The sequence below is a fragment of the Podarcis liolepis genome, assembly GCF_965112155.1.
Source record: "Podarcis liolepis genome assembly, chromosome: Z".
NCBI lineage: Eukaryota > Metazoa > Chordata > Lepidosauria > Squamata > Lacertidae > Podarcis > Podarcis liolepis.
In genome coordinates this window covers 17,746,883-17,758,560 of record NC_139570.1, presented here as the reverse complement: position 1 = coordinate 17,758,560, position 11,678 = coordinate 17,746,883, and the positions used below count along the sequence as shown (strand labels likewise).

Below are 11,678 nucleotides of genomic sequence, written 5' to 3'. Positions count from 1 at the left end.
TAGACCTTGGAAAGATGTAAATTTATCAGTCAGAACGCGTAGCCGCTTTAAAGATGGTTATCCTTTTGAATTTTTTGTTTCTCATTCAAGTGCTGCCAATTATGATTGCAGTGCTCAATAAACAAGTTTATTTAGGAAATTAAAACAGAGGGATAGCTCAAAAAGGGACATTTCTGTGAAAATTATAATAATAATTATTATTCATACCCTATCTTTTTCCCTGACAGGACCATCTTGCTCAAACAGAAACAGGAGAAAAACATAAAACACGCATACACACTATTTATTTAAAACATACAGCTTATTACAGTAAAAACTACACAGCACCAGCCCTTTCCTTAAAAACATACAAGTTTTCAACATCACGATAAATCACCAGCTAAACATCACAATATTTTGATATATCACAATGTTGAATTGAATTGACCGGAAATTATCATGGGGTCTGAAAACAGTTTTGTTACTCATTAAAATGCACTTTTGTTACTCATTAAAATCTTTTAATACCTATCTTACCTAAGATAGGTAAAAAAGAATATAAAGTTAAGGCTTATGCCGACGATCTTGTAATATCAATAGAAGAACCTCTAGAGAGGATAAACGTAGTCATTGATGTAATGGAGGAATTTGGGAGATTATCGGGGTTTAAACTGAATAAAATAAAAACAAAAATGTTGGTAAAGAACTTAGACGAACAAACAAAAAATAAAATTGAATTAGATTCTGGGATAAAGACATCAAAAAAGGTTAAGTATCTGGGTATTTGGCTCTCAACGAAAAATATAAATTTGGTGGAGGATAATTACAATAGAACGTGGAGCGAATGCAAAAAAGATCTAGACTGCTGGAGCAGATTACACCTCTCATGGGAGGGGAGAATGGCTGCCATCAAGATGAACATCCTCCCCAAAATGATATTCCTGTTCCAAAACATCCCGGTAATCAGGGGTACAACTATGTTTAAGAACTGGCAGAGGACCCTTTCCAGATTTATTTGGCAGGGTAAAAGGGCCAGAATCAAGTACAAGTTACTCACTGATAAAAGAGATAGAGGCGGATTTGCGCTCCCGAATTTACAACTTTACTATGAGGCCTCGTGTTTATGTTGGGTGAAGGAATGGATAGTGCTGGACAATGCCGACTTACTAGACTTGGAAGGTTTTGATGCTAGGTTTGGATGGCATGCCTACCTATGGCAAGGCAAGGGAGGTGTGCACAAAAGTTTCTCCAATCACATCATAAGAGGAGCGTTGTTGGAAGTGTGGAACAGGTGCAAGAATCTGGTAGAAAAAAACACCCCTTTGTGGCTGTCACCCATAGATATTCTAGTAATTAAAAAAGTGAATATGGAAGGTAGAAGATGGACCTATGCGGAACTCTTGAAAAGATCTGAGAAAGGATGGGAAATTAGACCCTACGAAGAGTTAAAAGATAAACTAATGGGGTGGATACAATACCACCAAATTCACTCTTTATGGAATGAACACAAAAAAGCTGGTATGAGTAAAAATAAATCCCAATTCCAGTTAGAAATAATAGAAGGGAAGTCTAAGCTCCTAACTAAAATGTATAACCAACTACTAGACTGGGATACTATGGATGAGGAAGTCAAAGAAGTTATGATCAAGTGGGCCATAGATATAGGACATCCTTTAGAATATGAAAAATGGAAAAAACTATGGACCAAAGACATGAAATTTTCAGCATGTGTCGGCCTCCGAGAGAACATGGAGAAGATGATGTATCGCTGGCACATCACCCCAACAAAATTAGCTAAAATGTATAAAACCGGAGATAAGACCTGTTGGAAGTGTAAAAAGAAAGAGGGAGACTTCTTCCATATGTGGTGGTCCTGTGATGTAGTAAAGAAGTTCTGGGGCTCCATCTATGATGAACTAAAAAAGATGCTAAAGTATACCTTTCCAAAAAAGCCCGAAGCATTCCTTTTAAAAATGGCGGGTAGTGAGATCAGCAAGGACGACCAAACCCTATTCCAGTATGCAACAGTAGCCGCTAGGGTACTGTTAGCGCAGAAATGGAAAAACCCCAGTATTCCAACAATCACGGATTGGCGAACTAAACTAATTGAATACATTGACTTAGCAATAATGACGCAGAAAATTAGGCATCAGGAAAACACTAAATTTATTAAGGACTGGAACAAATTTTTTTCATACATGGAGACGACATTAGGAAGCACCAAAGTCACAGTAGGTATAATTTAAAAATTGCGAGGTAAAACACGATAGTTAGTAAAGGACACTGCTGTAAATACTGCTGAGATAGAGGTCTCGTCGTGGTGGTGGGAAGTCAAAGAACGGAAACATTGTATACTGATTCTTGAATTATTTTATTACCTTTGTTTTTTTTGTGTGCTTTGTTTTATTATTAATAATGTATATGTCTTTTTAGATGTTGGATTATAATAAAAACTTTTTTAAATCTGAAAAAAAAATAAAAAAAAATCTTTTAATAAATACATATTTTAAATTTTTTAATATATTCCTCTTATTTTCTGAAGAATAGCTTGATAGTTCATAACAGACTGTAAGAATCAATCTGTTGTTTCCATTAATGCCTTACTTTCTCTTGAGGAGCATGGCAAATGCTACTTTCGATGAAAAGCTCCAGGCCTTGTAATCCTTGGGAGTAGAGAAATTCCTGGTACCATCCCCACCTTGCCCCCTGCAAATAAAGCATTAGGAGTTAAATCTCTTCAGATACAATGGCTTTTTCTTTTTTGGGCCACAACGTGTCCTCTCATTTCCTATCCTAGCTCTCCAGCACCTGAACTTGCAGACCAATCCACACTGCAAAAGCCCAGCATACCCATGATGCTAATATGCTGCAACACAAACTTGGTCTTTATGGTGAGGAATAAGCTATCACCATGCAGCCTCTTCATAAGCCAGTTCACATAGGGCAGTTTCAATTAGCTTTTAGCGGGCATACCTCTTTGCAGTAGAGGAGAGCTCCTACAAAGAATGAACATCTCTTGATGCCAGAATTCCCTCTTTGAAATTTTATATTCCAACTGGTACTGGAAACCAAGCAACAAAGAGACCTAACTGAGATCCCCTAGCCTTGGGGAACAGTTGCATCTTTATGCCAGTTCCATTTTCAGACCAGAAATAAAAACTTTTTCAGGTGTAGTACTTGCCACATTCAGATATGTGGGACCAACTGTTTGCTACTGAGCAATTCCTTTTCATGGGAAAATACATGGTGGACAAAGCTAGAAGATGTAGGTTCCTCAGCAGCACAGGTTATCAGCCTTGTCACAGAAGCAAAAAATTCTAGAGTTGGAAGGTACCCTCTCCTAACCCCTCCCCTTTCTCGACATTTTAGTTGTTCCTTCTTCTGTGGCACTGGCCCAAATCCCAGCTCCAACTGACAACCAGCTTCCCAAGAAACATAGCGTTTTGTCAAGCATGCCACTTTACCCGAATGAATTTGAAGTTCAGGGTTGTGTCCTCTGGTTGCATCTGAAGAGAAGGGGGGGGGGAGGGGAGAGAAAGGTGTTAGAAATTAATGGTTCTCTAAGACTAGAGCTTTTAAAAGAAGAGTTATTTGAAATTATTAGAGATTAACTCTAGAATCAGCCTCAGACTAGCCTTCCTGAAGATGACATGGCGCAACTGAAACACTAAATGCCTTTTGGACAGCACCAATGCCTCAGAGCTGCTCCACATAACTACTATTATCATAGGTCTTGAAAAATTCACATCTCTGACATTTTGTAGTGGGCCTGTACAGGTTGAAACAGCAAGCACTGCTCTTTCGGTTCAACACATGGAAGTCCATCGAAAGAAGCAGCCAAACACATACTAGTGTTGCCTGGGGAGAAAATGGCTCTGATAATTTTGCTATCAGCTAATCTTCGGTTGTACATCAGCACTCTCTGGTGAACTGAACAGCAAATTTCAGTCTAGTATGTCTTCCAAAGGCAGAAGACCACATCATCTCCTAGATAAGAAGCCACACTTCAGTTGAACAGCACAGGTTCCAGGTAGGAGTAGGAAAAAGACAGTAGAGAATTTGGCAACGCGAACAATACTGACAGATGGATTAATGATCTGACCTGGTGTAAGGCAGCTTAAGTTTTTGGATATCAGTAAAGCTGCCTGAGTAGGAGCAAGCAGTTACCAGGTCCAGAGCCCAAAAGCTGCACCAAAGAGAAAAGTTCAGCTTCCACTTTCACTGAAGCACAATGAAATAAAAGCTTACACTGGTGACAAGTTTTACCTTCTATGCTACTTTTAAAAAGCTGTGGGCAAATACTTAGATACCACAGGGAGACACACACAAAAAAAGCTTGGAAAACAATGTTTCAGAGGCAGACTTATCAAGAAAATGGAATCAGAAACAAATAAGGTGCAGGTTCTTGAACCAAGCCTACTAAACTTCTAAAAAAGGCCGATGAAGCAAAGAAAAAGAGAAAGAAAAAAGCCCAGTTATGGACAAAGTTACAAGCAGATCAAAGAAAGAGGTCCGGTTGTGGTATGAAAATGAATCCACAGAAGGGGCAACAGGTATAATAAATCGTATCACATTGTCTTCTGTTGCAACAAAGAATTGTACTGAAGTTTGGTACTCCCTGCACACTGATTTGGGTAGCTGCTAACAGTTTGCTTCCTGGAAATAAAACAGTAGTAGCTCCTGGAAGCTTTCCAGACCAGATATAGGAGGCTGGTCTCCCATTTTGAGAACTGCTGGTCAAAAAAAACAGACAGGGGGTACTGTTTACCCTGATAGGAGAGAGTGCACCTACTGATGAACCTGGAACTTCATCTGGCAATTCCTTTGGTTTTATACTTCACCAGACATTGCCCAAATACTCAGGCATATTTTTGCAATGGCAAAGGCTGGAAACTTGCTTTAAAAAAAAAAGAAAAAAGGAACAAACAAGACTGAGGTGAAGTCAAATTCTTCAGCCCCCACAAGAAGCTGCTATATTACCAAAACAGACCAATGGTCCATTTTGTTCTGTATTGTTTACATTGATTGCAACCACTCTCCAGTTTTCCAGACATAGAGTCTTTTCCTGTCATGTGTGGGGAATCCAGTGCTTGAAACTGGGACTTTCTGCATGAAAAACATGTGCTCTACCACTGAGGTATGCCCCCCCATATCCCATATCTTTAGTACACTTCTAAGGAAGAGAGTTGGTAATGATTCAAGGAGGAGGAGTAGCCTTCCTTTAAACTTGGGGTTCTAAAGAATGGAGCCAGAATGACTTGGAACTGCAAGGAGATCTCTTTTGTCTCTGCTAGTTGTTGCCAGAGGCTTGGCACTAAGCTTTCACGGTTAAATGGAGTGGTGAACCCAGGTCTCCCTATTCCTCCCTGCACAGTACTTATTCTTAATAAGCCCATGTACAGCTTGACTTTATATGGCATGGTAGAAGGTAGGCCATGGTGTGCCAAAGGCTGGAGTTTTAAAGGACACAATGCAGACATCATAGTAACTAACAGTGATCATATACACTCATGCTCAGTAGTCCTCAAGTATTACAGTGTTAAAAATAATTGGAAATGATTCTACTTGAAAAATGCAAACTGCTCTCCTCACCTTCTTCAAGAAGAGCATAGCATATCCCATCAGTGCAGGGTGGAAAACTACATTGAAGCCCTTCCTGTGGTCCTTCACCCTTGTCATCTCCAGCACTTCTGGGTCCAGCTGAATCCCCTGAGGGCAGGGGGACTCCTGGAATGCTTGTGAGGTCCACAGATACCCAACTATGGTTGATAGGTATCGGTTGTATTCCTGGCAAATCTGGTGGCTGAACTTGAACTGCAGTAGCACATGGTAAGACATAACATGACAATCTAGACAATGTTTCAGGTTCATGATAGCTCCACATCATCAATTACTAGCAAGAAGTATCGCTCCAACATGCATCCTGTCCACTCCATAATAATTACAGAATACCATTGATCAATCAACTAAACATCAAGCTTGAGCAGCTTGTGACCCACTAAGACAAATGTAGCACCACCATGTGTGTATACTATTGTGGATTACCAGGTTCTTATGACTGAAGCATAATGGGAGGTGGTGAGGGGAGAGAAGAAAAGGAAAACATGTTAAATCTTTGCTTGACACTGAATGATGTCAGATACATGTTATGTTTATAACTAAACCAGATGCATAAAATTTGCAAGCCACCTACTGGCAGTTTGGAAACAAGATCAAGAAGAAACAATGACTTGGGATGAAGCTTACTTGTGTGGGTGTCCCCCTCCCACCCCATTTCCAGCACCATATACGTTAGTTGGCCATTAGAATCACACAGAACCATCTATTTTCCTAAAGTCTGTAGAAGAGATTTTTCTCTTTGACTAGATATGCACTGAATCTTTGAAGTCCAAGAACATCTCATATGGGAGAAGAGATGTGAAAGATAAGGGAGGCAAATTTTGTCAGTGAAATTATATTAAATTTCAGATGGAGCCATTAAATATATTTGTTCCAATCCAAGCATTTGCCATTAAGCACCTTATCTGCAGTACCTTTTTAATCTCGGGTTTTTGTTTTGCAGCCACCAGGTTGATTCGATACCTAAGTAAGAATTAAAAAAGACGATTATTCTGAATTGTAATATACCATATGTGCGCAGAATGAAACTGTGTAGTGGCTAAAGAAATCCCTTGCATGAGTCTTGATTCTTTGGCAAAGCCAGTTTCTCTTAATTTCTGCTCCCTCATTTACTGTGAACAGTTCTACAGGGGGGTTGTTTTAAGGACCACAGCTAGATAAAGCATGTGAAGCGCTTTGAACACATGACAGTGCCATACAATTATTACTATGCACAGGTGAGCAGTGACTATCCCAGAGTACATAGCTATCTTTCACTTAGCATTATGAGGCAGCAAGATAGCACATATCTTTTCTCATTTGGTTCCATTTCTTGGGTTATGTTACATAAATCTCTCTCTTGCTTACCTACCACATGTCCTTGCAATAGGAGAGCCATCTACAGAGTAGACTTTGAGAGAAAAACGCAGACGCCATGCAGAACAGTTACTAATCACCCAATAGAGAACATGCTGAATTTGGTTCTGAATATAAAGAGATTCAATGAGTTCAAAGGGCACTTTTCACCGTTCAGAAGCAACTGTTACTTAGAAAGAAAGACAAACATTTGAATGGATGCTCATTTCTGTTCACAAGGGTGCGTGTGTGAAAAGAAACTGTTATGCATGAGCTGTAAGCATGAGACAAAAAGGTGGAGCATGACCTCAAGCAGCAAACAGCAGCACTGACTCCTTGTTCAGTCACTATAGAAACTGGAAGGAAATAGAAGTATAGGTCCTGGCAGCTGCTCTGTATAATAGACACTAGTTTCAGTGCATCTTCAGCAACTGCATCCTTCCATATTAATTACTCTGCAGCTTCCTCAAGCAGGAAGCTGCACAGAGCTCTACACCAGCTGACAACAATTGGCTACTTCTCACATCAGACACAACTGCTGGAACTAATGTTAAGAATGGCACTCTTATGTAGCATTTCCTGAAGAGAACAGGGCATTAAAAAAAAATATATCACCCAGATGCATAACTGGCCTCAAAGGCTTGGACTTTTGTTAGTCAGTAATCAGCACAGCAATGCCACCCCAACACATATCACCTGTTTGAGACTCTGGGTTAAAAATTTGACTACTGGGTTAAAAATTTGATTCAAAAATCAGAATAGCTTCATCAGTGTCACACAGGTAAGTGTATGGGTTATGCAACAGAGAAGCTCAGTTCAGTTGAATTTCTGCATATGCCCCACAAATGTGTGTGTAATTTAGCTTTGCTCTGGGCAATGAGGGTATCATCAGTGGCAGAGCTTCATGCTCCGGCACTGGGGGCTGGAGAGCAGGTGGGGGCATGGCACCCAGTGCGGGTGGGGAGGCAGCTCCCCCCGCACTCCTCTTCCTCTGCCAATGGGTATCATTGTAGTCACTAAAGAATAATATGAGCCAGCCTGATATAATCTGGCATGCCAGTCACAAATACAAGGTTCTCATCAACTGCAAAATCCAATACCACATCTAACACAAGTAATATTCCCAGTTCAGCCAGTAATCACCTACTTGGAAAAAATGAGCACCAGTCAGCAAACTTAAGTTATGTACCATGGTTTTATTTCCTGAGAAGTCCAAGTCTATCCCATTTCAGCAAAAGAAAGAGCACTTTGCTAAAAATAGATTAAATGAACAGAAACATCCTAGTGGCTGGGTTCTAACCCTGTGGCATGACAATTGACTCAATTCAAGATGTCTCAAGAACATCACATCTTTCTTTTTTATGTAATGTCGCTTATATCTGAAACTGGACCGTGTGAAAGAGCCCTTTCACTTGCATGGCGAGGTATTCTTAAGTTTTCCCTTTAACTGGGTGCACAAGGCACCTTTATTTCACCTGACATTCTCCCCAAGGGGTTGCTCTGTGTTGCTCCTCCACACCACTTTTCTCCAAGACATACTATCTAGGCCTGGATGATGTAGCGGGTGAGGACCAGACCGCGGTGGCGTCTTCAACTGGAGGTATATCGCGAGTGAAACTACATACTGCCGCTCCTAAGTCTCTTTGCCACCAGCGCCCTGTGTGCCGAGGGAGAACCAAGCTGCAGATGGATGCTGGTAGCAGAGGGACTCAGGAGTGGTGGTGGTTTCACTTGTGATACACCGCTGGGTGAAACAGCCATCTCACTCTGGCTCTCATACCACAGAGGGCTGATGTAGCTTGTTCCTCCCTTGTGCTCGTGCGGGCAGGCACCCCCTTTAGACTTCTCCACTGAGGGGAATGTGGCTGCCTGCCCCTCAGTGGAGAAGTCTAACAAAGACCCCATCCTGCCTCTGGCTCACACAAGCTGGGGTGGGGCCTCCTTTACTCTTCTCCATTGAGGAGCGCATTCACAACATATCGATGATGGTTCACAACATAAAAATATAAGATAAAAACACAAAGTACATAATAAAAAAGCAAACACAAACCACCAATGCCCATCCCACAAACACATTTAGAAGGTCTTATAATATTAATCAGCCAAAGGCCTCTTTATGGAAAAATATTTTCACCTGGCACCTAAAGATATGCAAAGACACCAGGTGAGGCTCCTTAGGAAGAGCATTCCACACACAGAAAGTCACCACAGAAAAGACCTGATCTTGTGATACCACCCGCCAGACCTCTCATGGAGGAGGCACACAAAGGTGGCCTCAGGACTTCCTGTTTGGCTGCTTTAGCGAACGGCTGCCCATTACCTCAGAGCCATCTCACACAGCATATTTTGAAGATGAGATGGGAGTAATCATCCACCCTTCCCAGGGTTGGGGGGGGCAGCTTCACCAGATGATCACCCAAGACTTGCTCCTGGTCCGGAAGGAATGAGGGGGCAGGGAGCACTGGGTGTAAAGCACCGTGCGTTTCTTTGGCAAGTCTCCAAAGCTGTTGCCATGAGCAGCGAATACCTGCTTTTTAAAGATGAAATTTGGACTTAATTAACAGGCATGCTCTGAGCGAGGGGAGATAAAGTATTCTGCTAACTGATTCAGCCACTGGGGTGCCAAGGATTTGAGTGGAAGGATTACCATTATTATGGGACTGGTATGTCAGAACAGAAGGGGGGGAGTGAGCCTCCATTATTTCTTTTTGATATATTTTGTATTTGCTATCTTATTTGGCAAATCTCCCTGGAAGGACTGCCTGCCTGACTGTTTGAGTAAGCAAGCGGGACTGCAAAGAAAGAGTATTTCATTATTGTTATAATTATGGTTTAACTATAGAATTAACTGTGTGGAACTGGTTTATGAATTTTGCAATCACTTTCAATGGCTCAATGAAAAAGAATAGGTGATGGAAATTATGGTTTCTAGCTAAAGTACAGGCTTATTTGTCTTGGAAGGAGATGAAACAAAGAAGTTTGGACATATGCATGGTACAAATGGTGGATGTCAGATTTCCTCCAGCTCAAGATGTGTCGCAGTAGAAAATTACAGGCATGAGAAAGTGAAAGTGAATTGCCACAGACTGCCAGAGTACAAAGAAGAAAATAAACACGAATGAACTTTTTCACATAGAATCACACTATATTGGTTTAATCTGCTTGCTAGACGAACTCAGAGGCTGTTAAAAATAAACGAAGGATCAACATCAGAATGTCTTATTTGGAACTATCTGGACTAATTAAGAGAAGCAGCACAATTGTGAGATCATCACTCCCCAAACCTCAGAGCATGGGAAGTCAACCAAAGACTTAACATTTGGCATAAAATTTGGACTGTTTGATTATTTTATAATTTGGAATGTTTTTAATGTGGCCTTTATTGGCTTGTTAAAATGGAAAACTTAATAAGTATTATTTAAAAAGCAAAAAACAAAACAAAAACAAAGGTGGCCTCAGATGATAATCTCAAGGCCCAGGTTGGTTCATATGGAGAGGTATTGCATTCCGAGCCTGAAATGAGGACTCCCTCTATCATGGGAAGAAATTTCTTTAGCAAGGAAAAACCTCATTTAAAAACTTAAGCATCAGGGCCACAAGCGCCCCCCCCCCCCAGGAACCCAAAGAAACCTACAACACTGTGAAAGTTAGCAAACTGCCTTCATAACACTCACTAAATGTAAGCACAACAAGTTAGAAAGGACAAATTGATATTCTGCCTTCTGGCATTATTATAGTGTGGAGAATCAAGTGGGCAATCACAGATTAGTAGAGAAGTTGAAGTGGCAAATGGTAGTCTAGTACAGGCGAGATTATGGCCATGCAGAAAGGCTGAGGAAAAGCACAAGGGGCAGAAAAAGGAATTTTCTCAGTACCTGTACATAATGTAGCAGAGTTGGTCAAGTGTGGCAGAATTCATGCTGAGAAGTGCTGGATAGAAGACTCCAGTAGGAAGCATAATAACCAAGGGGATGTTGTACTTCAGATATATATCAGATACCTACAAGTAGGAAAGATTGCTGTATAAGCTTGTATTCTCAGCTCTCTGCCCTTAGCACATTACCGTCACAGGAAAAACGGAGGAACAGCCTTGTTCTTGCCTACTCAGACATTATGTCTCAGTCTACAACATTATATATAGATGTTATACTTTAGAGGCAAACATGGGCTTCAAACAATCTACCCACTTTTCCCCCTTTGGATTTCTCTTTCTCTGCCTCCCCCTCAAATTATCAGAACCTCCCTCAGGATTGTCAAATACATAACGACTAAAGCTATTAAACAAATTTGCAGTGTGAACAGCTTACATACTGTCTCATAGAAATCCAGGATAACATTCATCAACAAAGTAGAGTTGTTCTCCAAGCACAGACCAACAGATGAGAGCCTGTTTACAAAGTGAATGAGCTCTGCCAAGGAGCTTATCAGGTCAACTTGGGTGGTGTTCCTGCAACAAAACAAGATAGATATCAGCCTTAGCATCTAGTAGGAAGAGAATGGTTGTGCCCACGTGAGCTGCATTATTGCTTGATTGCCTGTGTTCTAGAGGTGTACCACTTTGTAAAGATTATACTTACAACACATCAACATTTGATTCTGTTGCCATGTCTGCTTGCATGTGGCAATTCAGCATGTTCAGTAACAGTTCCCTTAGGCTTTCAAGAACTTCATACTATGGAAGAGCAAAAAACAAAAAAACGGATCCATTGCATTTCAGATTTGGGGGAGCTCCATACCGGCAGTAC

The 11,678-nt window shown here is 40.9% G+C and overlaps 1 protein-coding gene across 1 annotated transcript in view; it reads right to left on the bottom strand.

The window, feature by feature from the left end:
- Nucleotides 1-262: 262 nt before the first annotated feature.
- Nucleotides 263-11,678, bottom strand: part of CENPI (centromere protein I) — a 28,925-nt gene continuing 17,509 nt past the window's right edge. Inside the window, exons 16-23 of the mRNA XM_083486130.1 lie at nt 11,511-11,605; nt 11,245-11,380; nt 10,809-10,933; nt 6,513-6,561; nt 5,572-5,793; nt 3,444-3,485; nt 2,481-2,685; nt 263-507 (exon numbers count right to left, since the gene is read on the bottom strand). Of these exons, the coding sequence (XP_083342256.1) occupies nt 2,572-2,685; nt 3,444-3,485; nt 5,572-5,793; nt 6,513-6,561; nt 10,809-10,933; nt 11,245-11,380; nt 11,511-11,605 (783 nt within the window). The 3' untranslated portion in view covers nt 263-507; nt 2,481-2,571. The remainder of the gene's footprint in view (nt 508-2,480; nt 2,686-3,443; nt 3,486-5,571; nt 5,794-6,512; nt 6,562-10,808; nt 10,934-11,244; nt 11,381-11,510; nt 11,606-11,678) is intronic.